The following is a 17792-nucleotide window of genomic DNA, read 5'->3' on the forward strand; positions in this document are numbered from 1 at the left end:
GTTAGGCCGGTGCTGGGGCCAGCGAGGCCGGCATCGGAGCCTGCCATGAGGCAAGGCTGATACTGGGGCCTCCGAGGCCAGGATGAGAGCCTGCTGAGGGGTTAGGCCGGTGCTGGGGCCAGCGAGGCCGGGATTGGAGCCTGCCGAGGGGTGAGGCCGATGCTGGGGCCAGCGAGGCTGGTATTGGAGCCTGCCTTGAGGCAAGGCCGGTACTGGGGCCTCCGAGGCCGGGATAAGAGCCTGCCGAGGGGTTAGGCCGGTGCTGGAGCCAGCGAGGCTGGCATCTGAGCCTGCCGTGAGGCAAGGCCAGTGCTGAGGCCTCCGAGGCCGGGATTGGAGCCTGCCTTGAGGCAAGGCCGGTACTGGGGCCTCCGAGGCCAGGATAAGAGCCTGCCGAGGGGTTAGGCCGGTGCTGGGGTCAGCGAGGCCGGCATCAGAGCCTGCCGTGAGGCAAGGCCAGTACTGGGACCTCCGTGGCCAGGATAAGAGCGTGCCGAGGGGTTAGGCCGGTGCTGGGGCCTCCGAGGCCAGGATAACAACTTGCCGAAGGGCTAGACTGGTGCTGGGGCCAGCGAGGCCGGCATCGGAGCCTGCTGTGAGGCGAGGCCAGCATCGGAGCCTGCCGTGAGACATGGCCAGTGCTGGGGCCTCCTAGGCCGGGAACGGAACCTGCCGAGGGTTTAGGCCGGTGCTGGGGCCAACGAGGCCGGCATTGGAGCCTGCCTTGAGGCTAGGCCGGTGCTGGGGCCTCCGAGGCCGGGATTTGAATCCTGCCAAGGGGTTAGGCCGGTGCAGGGGCCTATGGCCAGCATCGGAGCCTGGCGTGAGGCAAGTTCACTCCTGCGGCCTCCAAGGCTGGGACCAAAGCCAGCTTAGGGGTTAGACCGGTGCAGGGGCCAGCAAGACCAGAAATGGGGCCTCCCATGAGGCAAGGCCGCTGCTTGAACCAGCGAGGTCTGGATCAGTCCACTGAGTAGCCAGGCCACTACTGGGACCAATAAGAGTGGGATCGGTACTTGCAACGCAGCATGCACAGAGAAATATCGCAGAAAATATAAATCAGACGCTTCTCTTAATCAGCAATAACTAGGAGGAAAAGGGCAACAGGAAGAGGTTGAGCTATAGAAAGGGCCCTATAGTGAAGCAACTAATGTGACCATTCAGAGGGTATGTAATACTGGAGGACGGAGCCTCTTTAAAACGCAGGAGGTACATAAACAAATGTATCAAAGTAAATCACCAAAGAAGCGTGGGATGGAGGGAGGGGGAGGGAATGGGTTGGGGGCTGGAGGAGGGCTAATTGGATGATGTGTGCTTGTATATCCTCTCAAGTCTTGTACTCCAATGTGATTGATATATGACTACAATGCACCAATTTAAAAAATAAATTAATTAAAAAACAAACAAAAAAAAAACAAAACAAAAAATAAAAAGACTAGCCAGGTGTGGTTGTGTACAGCGCTTGGGAGGCTGAGACAGGAGGATCACACAGGTTCAAAGCCAGCCTCAGCTACTTAGTGAGGCTCTCAGCAATATAAAATAGGTCTGGGAGTATAGCCCGGAGGTAGAAAAGCCCCTGGGTTCCACCCCAATTACCCAAAAAAAAAAAAAAAGAAAAGATTAAAAAATAGAACTGAGGTTGTAGCTCGGAGATGCAATGCCCCAGGGTTTCATCCCCAGTACTGAAAAAAAAAAAAAAAAAGAAAACCAAACAAACAAACCTAGGAATGGATCCACCTATGATCCAGCTATACCACTCCTGGGTATCTTTCCAAACGGGCTGAAATCAGAGAAACACAGTACTATATGCATATTCATGTTTATACAAGCACAATTCACAATAGCCACATTATGGAACCAATGTAGGTATTCATCAATACATGAAGACATTATAAAATTATGGGATATCCCACAATGGAATTCTATTCATCAATAAAGAACAAAATTATGTCATTTGCAAGAAAATGGAAGGGCCTGGAGAACATTAAGTGAGATTAGCCAGTCAAAGAACATGAAGGGTTGCCAGTGTGGTGGTGCATGCTTGTAATCCCAGCATCTGGGAGGTTGAGACAGGAGGATTGCAGGTTCAAGGCCAGCCTTAGCTACTTAGTGAATAAAGAATAAAATATAGGGCTCAGAGGAGTAGCAAGATGGCGTCGGAGACGGTGGCGCTCCATAAACTGAAGATTGATGAACTAAAGCAATAATGTCTTGCTCATGGCTTAGAGATCAAGGGAATAAAGCAAGACCTCATCAACAGGCTGCAGGCATATCTTGAAGGGCATGCTGAAGAGGGGGCAAATGAAGATGGACTGGGAGATGAAACAGAGGAAGGAGAGAAAAAGCTTATAGAACTGCCAGTCAAAGAGGAAGAACCCCCTGGAAAAACTGTTGATGTGGCAGCAGAGAGGAAAGTGGTAAAAATTACCTCTGAACTACCACAAGCAGTGAGAATGCAGAAGAGGGCTGAATGATTGACTGTACCTGTGAGCTTGGAGAGTAAAAAAGCTGCTCCAGCAGCTAGGTTTGGGATTTCTTCAGTTCCAACAAAAGGTCTGTCATCTGATTCCAAGCCTATGGTTAACCTGGATAAGCTAAAGGAAAGAGCACAAAGAATTGGTTTGAATGTCTCTTCAATCTCTAGAAAGTTGGAAGATGATGAGAAACTGAAAAAGAGGAAGGAGCGATCTGGGATTATCACAAGTTCAGCTGGAACTGGAACCACAGAAGATACAGAGGCAAAGAAGGGGAAAAGAGCAGGGCGCTTTGGGATTGCATGATGAAAAGTTCTTGATGCTTTCTCTTCTCCAGTGGTTTCTATTTCTCCATTCTTCTTGGCCACATATATACATAAATGCACAGCCACGTGCCTACGTCCTGCCTCGCAATGAAGGAGCATGTACCCCAGGTACATCCATGAACTCCAGCAGCAGTTTACTTATTGTTTTTCCAACTTTAAGGCTGTTGTGTTTGTGTTTTTAATTATTTTTGCTTGCTAATAAAAAATATAGAAAAGAGAAAAAATAAAGAAAAAAACAGGGGTCAGGGTGTAGGTTGGAGGTAGAATGCCCCTGCGTTCAATCTCCATTACTTAAAAAAAAGAAAGAAAAAGAAAATGCAGTATCATATGTGTTTCTAGGAGTAATGGAGATACCAGAGGGACTCCACATAATGGAGGAGAAACCTTAGTGGAGCCAGGGAGATGGTCTAGGGGAAGGGGAGGCGGAAGAGAGAGGTTTATTGAAGGAATTAGTACCATCAATTATGTGTACATATGTCAAAATGCCAATGTCCATCTCAGTAGTCTGCATGGGGAAGGCACCAAGTGCAGTGTGAGTATTTGTCACTGTCTATGATTTACATTATGATGTGAGTCTATAATGCGCCAATAAAAGCATATAAAAATGTCACCCAGAACTAGCTGCAGTGGTGTATGCTTCTATTCCCAGCTACTCCAGAGGCTGAAAGCAGGAGGATCACAAATTCCAGGTCATCCTCGGCTATTTAGTGTGACTCTGTCTCAAAATGAAAAGGGCTGGGATGAAGCTCAGTATTAAGAGTGCTTGCCTAGCATGTATGAGGAAGACCTTATTCAATCTCTAGTACTGCGGACACACACACACACACACACACACACACACACACACACGAAGGAAATAAAAGAAAAAAAAGTAAAACAGGTCACTCCTGTCCCAAGGCTTTCACTGTAACTAAAATAAATTCCAAACTCTTTGCTGGGGTCTAGAGGGCTCCTAGTAAGATGATTCCTGCCTGCTTCTCCAACCTAACCTCCATTCAGAACCCCTTGTTCATTAGGCCAAGATGCGGCTGTCCCGCCCTGTTAGCCTCCTTTCTAATATTTAGATAAAGCTGGTCTCTTTCATATCTCAGAGTCTTCACGGTGGCTGTTTCCTTTGCCTAGAATGCTCTTCCCTAGAAACTTCAAATGGCATCTCTGTTTATAATTTCAGCCCCAAATATAATTTCCAGGGAGAGGCCTTCCCTCACTACCATATCTAGAAGAAACCCCTGTCCTCAGCTCTTCGCTTATGCTATTTATGACCATCATATCGCCGTAACTCAAAGTGCCTTCTTTAATTTAATTTAATTTTAATTTTAATTTTTTTTTTTGCGGGTCTGGGGATGGAACCCAGGGGCATTCGACCTCCGAGCTACACCCCTGCCCTAGTTTTTATTCTTTATTTTGAGACAGGGTCTCACTGAGTTGCAGAGGGCCTCACTAAGTAGCTGAGGCTGTCTGCAAACCATGATCCTCCAGTCTCAGCCTCCCGAATGCTGGGATTACAAGTGTGCGCCACCACACCTGGCCAAAGTGCCTTCTTCTTCTTCTTTTTTTTTTTTTTTTGGTCTTACTGGGGTTCCTGGAAGCCCTTCTACCTCTGGGCTACACTCCCAGACCTATTTTTATACTTTTTTATTTGGAAACAGGGTCTCTTAAGCCATGGCTTCGAACCTGCGCGATCCTCCTGTCTCCGCCTCCCAAGCGCAGGGATTACAAGCGTGCGCCACCACGCCCGGCAAAGTGCCTTCTTTAATATCTATTTCTGTCTCTGAGTGTCTGACTCCCCATGCCAGTGCTCTTGATTCTTGTCCACTGGATTTCAATGAATGAAGTCCAAGGACTAATGAAGGTGGGTTTAGATATATAGAAATGTATTTATTTATTTATTTATTTATTTATTTAGCTGTACTTGGGATGGAACCCAGGGTCATTCTACCTATGAGCTACATCACCAGCCCTATTTTTTATTCATTATTATTATTACTATTATTAATTATTAATTATTTGGTGGTACTGGGGTGGAACCCAGAGGCTTTCTACCTCTGAGCTATACTCCCAGACTTATTTTACATTTTATTTGGAAACAGGGTCTCACTAAGTTGCCGAGAGCTTCACTAAGTAGCTGAGGCTGGCTTTGAACTTGTGCGATTCTCCTGTCTCAGCCTCCCAACTGTGGGGATTACAAGCATGCACCACCACGCCCGGCTTATTCTCTATTTTTTGAAACAGGGTCTCATTGAGTTGCAAAGGGCCTCACTACGTAGCTGAGGCTGGCTTCGAATCTGTGCTATGTTCCTGTCTCAGCCTCCCAAATGCTGGGATTACAGGCGTGCACCACCATGACCCCACTGAAATTTGTTTTAAGTCAGAAGACAAAGTAGCTCCCCTCCCATGAGGGGGGATCCCAGAAAGAGAGTGACCACCAAAGATCTTGGGAAGTGGATTTAAAACCTTACTGAGGTTTCCCATCTGCTTTTTTATGATTGGTCAGAATTGGGTTTTTGGGAACCAATGACTTTTGCACAATTTTGATCGTTAATTTGAATTGTTATTTTGTGGGCTAGAGATTTCCTGGTGCCCATCAGTCTTTCCTGTTTACCTCCCCCACCTCACAGAAGGCAAGTAGATGACCTTTTCCTTTCTGTTAACCAGGTCCTCTGACCTGTCTCGCTATGAGGGTAGGGACCACTCTGGCTCACACCTGAACCTCAGATCCTAGAATCATCTCTAACTCCTAGATGGTGCTCAGTAAATGTTAAATAAAATAATGCAGGGTGGGACTGTTAGATGTGCAGATCTGAATCTCTGGTGAAAGATCTGGGCTAGAGGTAAGAATTTGGGAATTGTGATTATTATTATTGTTTTTGGTACTGGGGATCCAAAACAGGGTTTCCTACATCCTTAGCACTGGAGTTTGGAAATTTTTATACAAAAAAGTCTTCTAAGCCGGGTGTGGTGGTGTAGGTTTGTAATCCCAGCATTTGGGAGGCTGAGACTGGAGGATCACAGTTCCCGGACAGCCTCAGCTACTTAGTGAGGCCCTCTGCAACTCAGTGAGACCCGGTTTCAAAATAAAGAATAAAAAACAGGGCAGGGGGTGTAGCTCGGAGGTCGAATGCCCCTGGGTTCCATCCCCAGATCTGCAAAAAAAAAAAAAAAAAAAAAAAAGTCTAAGTTTTCTTTGTTTTTTCTTTTTGCAGTGCTGGGGATTGAACCTAGGGTTCAAAAAGTTCAGTAATTTCTTTTGTGTGTGTAGCACTGAGGATTGAGTCCAGTGGCATTCTACCTCCGAGCTACATCCCCAGACCTTTATTTATTTATTTATTTATTTATTTATTTATTTATTTATTTATTTATGTGGTGGTACTGAGGATGGAACCCAGAGGCTTTCTACCTCCAGGCTATACTCCCAGATCTATCTTTATACTTTATTTGGAATCAGGGTCTCACTAAGTTGCTGAGAACCTCAGTAAGTAGCTGAGGCTGGCTTCGAACCTGCAGGATCCTCCTTTTTATTTTTATTTTGAAGCAGGGTCTCACTAGGTTAATGAGATTCTATTTGCTGAGGCTCTCCTCAAACTTGCAGTCCTCCTGTCACGGCCTCCCAACTACCGGGGATAAGAAGCGCGGGCCACCATGCTCGGTGGGAAACTATTATCTGTTTAAATGTTTCAGTCTATGCAATGCAGAATGTTTTGCTTATTTCAAGAATCGTTTGGTGCATTCTTTGTGAAACGTGTATTATCAATATATTCTCTGTTTTGATGGTTGCTTAAAATGGGGTACACTAAACCAGGTGTGGTCGCGCAAGACTGTAATCCCAGTACTGGGGAGGTTGAGACAGGAGGATCACAGGTTCGCAGCCAGCTTCAACAATTTATTTTGATCTGTTTCAAAATAAAATAAAATAAAATAAAATAGGGGTGGAGGTGTAGCTTGGAGGATGCCCATAGGGTCTATCCCCAGTACCACAAAACAAATGGGGCACACCAGCGCTAAATTCGCCTTTCTACCAACGATTAATTCGCACACCCCATGTGTTTAGTGTTAGATGGTTCAAGTGCTTCCAAGCAACAAGACATCTACCACTTCTGGCCCCTTCACTCCCAGGACACCTGCTTCCACCCGGAGGCGGCGTCCTGATCCTCCGCGACCTCTTTGTCATGGCGTCCGCGGGCGTCCACTATCTGAGGCTTCGGACGCGGGCGGGCTGGACCTTCTCAAGATGGCGGCGGCGGGCGCAGCGCGGGGGCGGAGCTCCGCCGGGGGCGGGGCCGGGCGCCTCGGGCCTAGGGCTGGCGGGCGGGCCGGCCACTTCCGAAGTCGGAGGCCCAGCGCGCCTGCGCGGAGCGGCCCTGCTGGCTGCGAGGCAGTGGCGGGGGAAGGCACCGGTGGGGCCGACGGGCGGGTGGAAGGAGGGAAGCGCCGAGCGCGGTCCCAGTGCGCGCCGCGGCGGCCCGGTACCCTCCCCTTCCGGGCGTGAGGCGCTCGAGGACAGCCGAGCCGCGCGGCGCCGCGCCGGCAGCCAGACGCCCGCCCGCCCGCCCGCCGCGTCGACGCTCGGGCCGCGGGGCCCGGGTTCCTCCGCACGCCAGCCCCCGCCGCCCGGAGCCCGTCCCCAGCCCTTCGGAGGCCCGGCGCCACCCGGGCCCTTGGCGGGGAGGATGACGGAGCTGCAGTCGGCGCTGCTGCTGCGGAGACAGCTGGCAGGTGAGCGGGCCGCGATCGGCGCCGCGCCGCGGGCCTGCGGGGGCGGCGCGGGTCCTGGCCGCGCTCCGCGGGGCTGGGGGCGGCGGGCCGGGCCGCCCCTCCCCCACCGCCGGCGCTCGGGCCGCCGAGCTCGGAGGGGCGGGCCCGGCCGGTCAGGTGCGGCCCGGAGCCGCGCCGCGGGGCCGGGGGCGGCGGGAGGCGCTGGCCGCGGGCGGGGCCGGGGAGGCGCGCAAAACTTCTCCCCCGGCCGCGCGGGCGAGCGGAGTTGGGCCCGAACAAAAGCGCCGGCCCGGCGGCCTGGGCGAAGCGCGGGTCCCGAGCCCGCCGAGCGGGACGCCGCCCGGCCGGCCTGCGCCTGGCACGGGCTCCGCGGCGCCGCCGGCGGGGGAGGGCGGAGCGGGCCGGGGCCGCGGCCGCCCGGCCGGCTGGGCTTTGTGCTCGCGGCCGCCGGGCTCGCGCGGCCTCCGGGTGGCCGGCTGGCGCCCCGAGGCTGGCACTCGCGGAGGCGGCCGGGGCGGCCCCCGGGAGGAGCGCGTCCCCTCCCCCATTGTCCCGGCCTCCGGCCGTTTGCGGCTTCCAGGTTGACTTTTTAGGGGGTTGGCTCCGGCTCTGCTAGGACCGTGTGAGCCGAGCATGCGCGCTGCGGGCGGAGTGTGCGGGGTGGGAGGGGGAGGCGGGCTGGTGGCCTCACAATGCCGCCCCACGTGCTGCCAGATTTAAAGGGAGATGAGCCCGCAGTTACCCCGGCTGCCCGACGCCCTGCGCGAGACCTTCTCGGTCGGAGCGATTTTCCTCTCCCCCACCCTGCAGCCAGTCGCCTCTGGCCTTCGTCCGAAGCCAAAGGCTGGAATGCAGAAATTTATCTTTGAAATAGGTTGACGGAGTTTTTAGGTGTTAGTGAAATCACCTTTATGACTTCAGGAAAAGGTTGTCGGGGGCTGTTGCAGATTGTATAATTAGGTTTATTATTAGATTATGAGCAAGCAGGATTGGACAGTGTTAAAGTTCTGGCTGGTTATGGGAAGAGACTTGAAGAGAATGGAGTTCTAGTAATTCTCTACTCATTACCAATAACATGTCGGAAAATCAGTGAAAGAATAACACCTTTTACCTTATTTGCTAACACCCTTCATCTGTGTCCTACTTTCTTTTCCTTTGGAGGAAGGAATTGAGGTTTTCTTCTGTTTCTCAAGAATTCTTTAATCAAAATAAGTTTTATGTGTTGAACTGTTAAGTCGAATTTGGGTACTGGGGATTGAACCTATGGGCATTATAAAAATATAAGAAATATAAAAAGCCCTTTGTGCTTTTTATTTTGAAACAGGGTCTCACTAAGTTGCTAAAGGTCTTACTAAGTTGATGAGGCTGGCCTCGAACTTTTGATCACAGCTTCCTAAATACTGAACTTACAGGCAAGCACTACCACCCCAGGGTTTTTTGTTTTGCTTTTTGGTACTAAGGATTGAACTCAGGAGTGATTGATCACAGTTACAGCCTCAGCGCCACCTCTGAGCTTCACCCCTTGCCCTTTTTCTATTCTTTATTTTGAAACAGGTCACACTAAGTTGTGGAGGGAGGGGGGACTCACTAAGTAGCTTAGGCTGTCCGCGAACTGTGATCCTCTGGTCTCAGCCTCCCAAATGCTGGGATTACAAGCCTGCGCCACCATGCCGGGCTAACCCAGGGGCATTTCTACCTTCGATCCACACCCCGACCCTAATTTATATTCTTTATTTTGAAACAGGGTCTCACTAAGTTGCAAATGGCCTAAAGTAGTAGTTGAGGCTGTTGGTGAACCCCTATTCTCCTGTCTCAGCCTCCCAAATGCTGGGATTACAGGCCTGCGCCACCACGCGGGTTCCTCAGGCCCCCCCCCCCCCCCCCCCCCCCCGTGTGTGTGTGTGTGTGTGTGTATGTGGCACTGAGGATTGAACCTAGGAATGTTCTACTTCTGAGCTACACCTCAGGCCTTATTTTTTTGTTTATTTTTGATATGGGGATTGAAAACACAGGCATTCTACCTCGTAGTCACACCCCCCAACCCTTCTTTATTTTTTGAAACAGGGTCTCACTGAGTTGCAAAGGGCCTCACTAAGTAGATGAGGCTGTTGGCAAACTGTGATCCTCCTGTACCAGTCTCCCAAATGCTGCGATTACAAGGGTGCACTACCACACCTGGCCCCATTTTATTTTATTCTATTCTATTCCCTTTTTTTTTTTTTTTTTTTTTTTGCGGTAACGAGGATGGAACCCAGGGGTATTCTACCTCTGAGTGACACCCCCAGCCCTAATTTTTTTTTTAATGGTGTACTGGGGATGAAACCCAGGGGCATTCTACCTTGAAGCTATACTCCCAGACATATTTTTTATTTATTTTGAAACAGGGTCTCACTGAGTTGCAGAGGGCCTCACTAAGTAGCTGAGGCTGTCTGCAAACCTGGATCCTCCTGTCTTAGCCTCCTAAATGCTAGGATTATAAGCATATGCCACCACACTCGGCTCTCCAGTCCTTTTCCTTCTTTCTTTTTTTCTTTCCTTCTCCTTCCTTCCTTCCTTCCTTCCTTCCTTCCTTTCTTTTTCTTTCTCTTTCTTTGTACTGAGAATGGAACCCAGGGGCATACTACCTCCCAGCTACACTTCCAGCCCCAATTTTTAGTCTTTTTTTTTTTTAATATTTTTTGAAACAGCATCTCACTGAGTTGCAAAGGGCCTTGCTAAGTAGCGGAGGCTGTCAGCGAACAGAGCAATCCTCCGGTCTCTGCTTCCAGAATGCTGGCATTACAAGCGTGTACCATCTCACCTGGCCCCTTTACTTTCAAACAAGGTCTTGCCAAATTGCTAAGGGTTTCCCTGAGTTGTTGAAGTGGACCTGGAACCTGCAATCAACTTGTCTCAGCCTCGGAAGTACTGGGATTAACAGGCATATGTCACTGGGCTGGTTTCTTTTTATTTTTAATTTTGAGGCAAGGTTTTGCTGAGTTGCTGAGGCTGACTTAAACTTGGGATTCTCCTGACTCATAACTTTCTGAGTAGCTCTACTCTCTCATAATGGAAAAGATAGACTTTTTGTGTGGTACTGTGGGTTGAACCCAGGGACATTGTACCTCTGAGCTATACCCCCAGCCCTTTTTAAAATTTTCTGTTTGGAAGCAGGGTCTCTGTGTTGCTAAGAGTCTCTTTGTGTTGCTGACTCTGCCCTTGAACCCGCGATCCTTCTGCCTCAGCCTCCCAAGTTTTAGAATTACATTTGTGAGCGACCAGGTTAAAGATAGACATTTTAATTAATTAACTAATTATTAGTTAATTAATCAGGGATTGACCCCAGGGACATTCTACCTCTGAGCTACACCCTCAGCCCAATTTTACTTATTTGGAAACAGAGTCTCACTAAATTGCTGAGGCTGGCTTCAAACCTGTGATCTTAAAGGTACAAGTCCATAGTAACTAAGAAACTAAAATGTCTAATAGTGTTAGCAGTAGCAGTATGTTAAAGCTTTTTTAACCCATTTGTTAAACAATTTTAGATTTATTTATGTTTTGGTGGTACTGGGGGTTGAACCCAGAGACTTCCTCCCTCCCTGCTATACTCCCAAGACCTATTTTATTTGGTAACAGGGTCTCACTAAGTAGCTGAGGCTGGCTTCAAACCTGTGCAATTCTCCCGTCTCGGCCTCCCAAGCGCTGGGATTACAAGCGTGAGCCACCACGCCTGGCTAACCAATTTTAGATTTGAATGAAAGCTGGGTTCAGTTTTGCATTCTTTTTGGGACAGTATTCTAAATATTGATAAAATCTTTTAAAGTTTTCAGTTGACTTTCTGATAGGGCATACTAAAATATACTTCAAGGAAGAGAATGCTTTAGTTTGTAATTTTTCAACCCTTTTTAAAGTTACTTAGCTGCTAATTTAGCTTTTCCTACTCTCTGTGTGTGTTTGTACGTGTGTGTGTGTATATATTGATGGCGCCCAGGGAAGTTCTACAAGTGAGCTACACTCCCAGCCCTTTTTAAAAATTAATTAATTAATTAATTTTTGGTGGTAATGGTGGTGGAACCCAAGGGCTTTTCTACCTCTGGGCTGTACTTCCAGACCTGTTACATACTTTATTTGGAAACAGGGTCTTACTAAGTTGCTGAGAGCCTCACTGAGTAGCTGAGGCTGGCTTTGAACCTGTGTGGTCCTCCTCTCTCAGCCTCCCTGGCACTGGGATTACAAGCGTGCCACTGCACCCGGGTCTATTTTTATTTTTGAAACGGTCTTGCCAAACCTATCCTTCACCAGCCTTGAACCTGAGGTCCTCCTGTGTCAGCCTCCAAAGTATAGGGATTGCTCTGACATGCCCAGTGACTGGGGATTTAACTCAGGGGGATTCTATTTCCAAGCTACACCTTCAGCTGTATTTTTTATTCTTTACTTTGAAACAGTCTTAGTTGTAGCAAGGCTGGCTGCAAACCTTCCATTTTCCTGTCTCAGCCTCCCAAGTATATTGGTATCACAAGAGTGGGACACCTTGTTTTTTTAAACAATGGAAGTGTTCTTACTTTCTTAAATTTTTCAAAGGCTTTTAATTGACATGCTGAAAATGGATGAAACAGAAGGCCAAGGCAGTTTGTTAAGGAAATGAAAAAATATCAAGTTTATTTGTAAGGATTTGATAACTGCTTAAAAAAAGGCCTTGTTTTACTGTACTAGCATATTTGAGCTTTGTGGTTCTTCAAATATCACTTGAAAACGAAAGAATGGTAAAATTTAATCTCTTGAAATCATGTAGAGTGAACTTTTGAAAGGTTACATGCTTTAAAAATTTTGAATGTATTGAATTATGTTCATAACATAAACCTGCAAACCATTCTAGCTGCTAGAATTCCAGAAATTTTCAACAGCAGTGCCCAACATTGGCTATATTTATTGAGCTCCTAATTTGCCAGTAGTAAGGATTTTATTTTATTTTATTTTGTATTTTGTATTTTTTTTGCAGGTCTGGGGGTGGAACCCAGGCGCATTCAGCCTCCGAGCTATACCCCCTGCCCTATTTTATTCTTTCTTTCTTTCTTTTTTTTTTGGTGGTACTGGGGTTCCTGGAAGCCCTTCTACCTCCGGGCTACACTCCCAGACCTATTTTTACATTTTTATTTGGAAACAGGGTCTCCTAAGCCAGCGCGCGCGGCTGGCTTCGAACCTGCGCGATCCTCCTGTCTCTGCCTCCCAAGCGCGGGGATTACAAGCATGCGCCACCACGCCCGGCTTATTCTTTATTTTGAAACTGGGTCTCACTTGAGTTGCTGAGGGCCTCACTAAGTAGCTGAGGCTGTCAGTGAACTGTGATCCTTCAGTCTCAGCCTCCTGAGTGTGTGCCACCACGCCCGGCTTAGTAGTAAGGATTTTAATTCATTACCTGGGAAAATTGATCAGTTGTGTTGTTTTGTTGGTCACTGTAAAGAAGAACTTGGTTTTTTTCAAAGTCTAGCAAGATGGTTGCTTGGGTTGCAGTTTTTTTAGGTTTGGTACCAATGGCATTTTGGCTGATTATTGTGGGGGCCTATATTGTGCGTTATAGGTTGTTTAGCAGCATTCCTGTGTCTGCCCACTAGGTACCAATAGTAAATCCCCACAGTTGTGTCAATCAAAAATATCTCTATTGACAGCTGGGCGTGGTGGTGCATGCTTGTAACCCCAGCATTTGGGAGGCTGAGACAGGAGGATCACCATTCACCACCAGCCTCAGCTACTTAGGCCCTTTGCAACTCATTGAGGCCCTGTTTCAAAATGAAGAATTAAAAAAAAAAAAAAATAGGGCTGGGTGTGTAGCTTGGAGGTAGAATGCCCCTGGGTTCCATTTCCAGTACCGCAAAAACAAAACAAAAAACCCAAAAACTTGATTGACAGTGTCCCCTGAGAGACAAAATCATTCCAGTTTGAAAACTATTGGGCTGGCTAGGCATAATGGTGGGTGCTTGTAATCCCAGTATTGGGAGGCTGAGATAGGAGGATTGCAGGTTCATACAACCAGCCTCAGCTACTTAGTGTGGTCCTCTGTAACTTAGACCCTGTTTCAAAATAAAGAATAATTTAAAAAAATAGGGCTAGGAGATGTATCAGAGACTTGGAAATTAGACCAGAGACTCTGAAGTTATTAGAGGAGGGGATAGTGTCAACACTCTGTATAGGCACAGGTAGTAACTTTATCAATAAGACCTCTAAAGCGCAGGAAATTACAGCAAGAATTAATAAGTGGGATGGCATCAAACTAAAAATTTTCTTCTCATCAAAGGAAACCATCAAGAACCTAAAAAGAAAACCTATAGAATGGGAGATCCTTACCAGCCACCACTCTGATAGAGAGTGAATATCCAGAATATACAAAGATCTCAAAAGACTCTACACTAGAAAACAACCCAGTCAAGAAATGGGCAATCGCCGGGCGTGGTGGCGCACGCTTGTAATCCCCGTGCTTGGGAGGCAGAGACAGGAGGATAGCGCAGGTTCGAAACCAGCCATGCGTGCTGGCTTAGGAGACCCTGTTTCCAAAAAAAAAAAAGTAAAAATAGGTCTGGGAGTGTAGCCCGGAGGTAGAAGGGCTTCCAGGAACCCCAGTACCACCAAAAAAAAAAAAAAAAAAAAAAGAAATGGGCAACTGAATTGAATAGACCCTTCACAAGAGAAGAGATAGAAATGGCCAATAGATAATGAAAAGATGTTCAACATTAACCATTAGGGAGATGCAAATCAAAACTGTGCTGAGATTCCATCTAACCCCAATCAGAGTGGCAAGTATAAAGAAATCAAATAACAAATGTTGGGGAGGATGTGGGGAAAGAGGGACTCTTACACTGTTGGTGGGAGTGCAGACTAGTTCAGCTGCTATGGAGATCAGTGTGGAGATTCCTTAGAAAACTGGAAATAGATCCACCATATGATCCGGCTATGGCACTCCTGGGTATTTTTTTCCAGAGGGATTGAAATCAGAGAACTACAGTAACATATGCATACCCATGTTCATAGCAGCACAATTTGTAATAGCCAGCCTAGGTCTCCATCAACAGATGAATGGATTGCAAAATTATGGGAAATACACACAGTGGAATTCTTCTTAGCAATAAAGAAGAACAAAATCATGTCATTCACAAGAAGATGGAAAGACCTGGAGAACATTATGTTAAGTGAGATGAGCCAAGCACAGAAAGAGAAAGGACATATGTTTTCTCTAATATGCCCAAACTAGGGAGTATTAGGAATACCAGAGGGACTCCAGATAATGGAGGGGAAACCTCAGCAAAGCTGAAATGGAAGAGTAGGAGATGAAGAAGGCTAAGGTTAATTAATGGAGGAGCTACATTTGAATATGTGTAAAAGTATGAATGTAGCATGGTCAACCTGGATGCTCATTGTTGGGAGGGGGTGAAGGGAAAATGGGGGTAGGAGAGGGCACCAAGCACAGTTCGAATGTGTGCCATTTTCAGTTTGATCCACATAAAAATAAAAAAAAAAATAAAAAAGGGTTAGGGATGTAACTCGGTGGTAGAATGCTACTGGGTTCAATCCCATCTATTACCAAAAAAAAAAAAAAAAAAAAAAAGGAAAAAGGGGAAAAAAAAAGAAAACCACTGGGTTAAGGTGTTTAGTAGTGAAGGCCATTATAAAGCAAGTAAAATACCTAACATTTCTGAAATCATGTAGAGTGTATGTTTCTTTTGTGTGTGTGTGTGTGTGTGGTAGAACCCAGGGGTATTCTACCTCTGAGCTACACTCCCAGCCCTATTTTTTATCCTTTATTTTGAAACAGGGTCTCACTAAGTTTCAGAAGGCCTCACTAAGTAGCTGAGGCTGTCTTTGAACCATGCTTCCCTTGTCTCAGCCTCCCAAATGCTGGGATTACAAGTGTGCGCCACCATGCCCAGCTACTCCCCATTTTTAAAATTTTTTACTTTTTTTTTTGGTGGTATTGGGGTTCCTGGAAACCCTTCTACCTCCGGGCTACACTCCCAGACCTATTTTTATATTTTTATTTGGAAACAGGGTCTCTTAAGCCAGAAAGGCTGGCTTCGAACCTGCGTGATCCTCCTGTCTCTGCCTCCCAAGTGCGGGGATTACAAGTGTGTGCCACCATGCCTGGCTAATAATTCTTTACTGTGGAAGGCCTTACTTAATTGGCTTAGTCTGGCCACGAACCTTCGATCCTCCTGTCTCAGCCTCCCAAATACTGGGATTACAAGTTTGTGCTATCATGCCTGGCTCCCTAGTTCTTTTGATGGTAGCTTCCATCATTGACATTTAAGTACTTTTCCAGAGAGGATCTTGTATGGGCTGTTTATCCAGGACTGACAAACCAGGCACTGTGCTGAGCCCTTTACATATATTATCTCTTTTGATCTTCCTGAAAGGATATAGATAGAGGCTTAGAGAGGTTAAGTAACATGCCCATGCTCAGCAAGTTAGCCAGACCTTGTTTCCAAATAAAAAATTAAATAGGTCTGGGGGTGGGTGTGTAGCTTGGAGGTAGAATGTCCCTGGGTTTAATCCCCAGCACATTGTCATCCTTGTATAAGATTATAAGTGCCTTGTATTTGGGAGACTGATACAGGAGGATAGAAGTTTTAAGGACATCCTCAACAATTTCGTGAAGTCTTTCAGCAGCTGAGACTGTTTCAAAATAAAAATAAAAATAAAATGGGCTGGGGGTGTAGCACAAGAGGTAGAGTGTCCTTGTATTCAATCACTAGTACCACACACAGAAAAAAGATGTGTTTTTGTTTTGTTTTTAGTACTGGAGATGGAACCCAAGGACATTGTAACTCTGAGCTATACCCCAGCCCTATTTTTTTTTAAACAGGGTCTCACTGAGTTGCAAAGGGCCTTACTAAGTAACTGAGGCTGGTCACAAACCCAGATCCTTCTGTCTCAGCCTCCCAAATGCTGGGATTACAAGCGTGCGCCACCATGCCGGGCAAATTTAGTGAAGCCCTTTGCAACTCAGTGAGACCATGTTTCAAAATAAAGAATAAAAAATAGGGCTGGGGGTTGTAGGTCAGAGATAGAATACTCCTGGGTTCCAACCCAGTACCGGTGTGTGTGTGTGTGTGTGTGTGTGTGTGTGTGTGTGTGTGTGTGTGTGTTTTATGGTGGGTATGGGGAATACACTGGGAATGGAACTAGGCAGGGCCTTGAATATGCCAAGCAAATATTATACCACTGAGCTATATCCCTGATTGAGACTCTTAAGGTAACCATAAGAAATATATTTTAAGTCAGGTGTGGCATACACCTATACAAGTACTTTCAGTACTTGGGAAGCTGATCAGTAGGATCACAGTTTCAAGGACAGCCTCAGTAACTTAGCAAGACCTGTTTCAAAACAAAAAATAAAAGGCTGAGGATTTTTTTTTTTTTTTTTTTTTGCGGGTCTGGGGATGGAACCCAGAGGCATTTGACCTCCAAGCCACACCCCCTGTCCAATTTTTTATTCTTTATTTTGAAACAGGGTCTCACTGAGTTGTGGAGGGCCTCACCGTATAGCTGAGGCTGTCCGCGAACTGCTATCCTCAGGTCTCAGCCTCCCAAATGCTGGGATTACAAGCGTGTGTCACCATGCCTGGCTCGATGTTTTGTTTTGAAACAAGGTCTTGCCATGCTGCTGAGTATCTCATTACGTGGCTGTGACTGATCTCAAACGTTTTTTTTTTTTTTTTTTTTTTTTTCCTTGATGGTACTGGGAATGGAACCCAGGGGCCTTCTACCTTCAGCCTACAATCCCAGACCTATTTTATATTTTATTTGGAAACAGGGTCTCTTAAACCTGCCGAGGCTGGCTTCGAACCTGTGTGACCCTCCTGTCTTAGCCTCCCAAGCGCCAGGATTATAAGCATGCGCCACCACGCCCGGCTGGTCTCAAACTTTTGATTCTTCCATCTCAGCCTCTCAGTCCCTTTTTTTTTAAGTTATCATTTTTGCTGGGTGTGGTCATGTGCACCTGTAATTTCAGTACTTGGACTGAAACAGGAGGATCACAGATTCAAAGCCCCCCCAGCAACTTAGTGAGATCTTGTTTCCAAATAAAAAGTAAAATAGGTTTGGGGGGTTGGTGAGGCTCAGAGGTAGATTGCCCCTGCGTTCAATCCCTAGCACTACACAGAAAAAGCATTTTCATTAGTTATGTTTTCATAGGTATTCTACATTTTCATAGACATTCTAGTACTAGGAAGAATGCCTTTGTTATAACAGATAATTGGTCTTTTGCTGTAGAAGTTTTGATTGTACATTTTAAAGTAATCTGGAAATATCT

General features: G+C 46.9%; 1 protein-coding gene and 1 pseudogene across 2 annotated transcripts in view; both read left to right on the forward strand.

Annotated features, from left to right (window-relative positions):
* The first annotated feature begins 2150 nt into the window (after positions 1-2150).
* LOC308274483 (SAP domain-containing ribonucleoprotein-like) lies at positions 2151-2780 on the forward strand (annotated as a pseudogene). Its single transcript has one exon. The product of its transcript is annotated as an SAP domain-containing ribonucleoprotein-like (transcript).
* Positions 2781-7467: 4687 nt separating this feature from the next.
* Positions 7468-17792, forward strand: part of UBE2G1 (ubiquitin conjugating enzyme E2 G1) — a gene marked incomplete at both ends in the record, with an annotated part of 119080 nt that continues 108755 nt past the window's right edge. Inside the window, one exon of the mRNA XM_080713278.1 lies at positions 7468-7513. Within this exon, the coding sequence (XP_080569404.1) occupies positions 7468-7513 (46 nt within the window). The remainder of the gene's footprint in view (positions 7514-17792) is intronic.

This window comes from Muscardinus avellanarius (assembly GCF_963383645.1).
Source record: "Muscardinus avellanarius genome assembly, chromosome: 16".
Lineage (NCBI taxonomy): Eukaryota > Metazoa > Chordata > Mammalia > Rodentia > Gliridae > Muscardinus > Muscardinus avellanarius.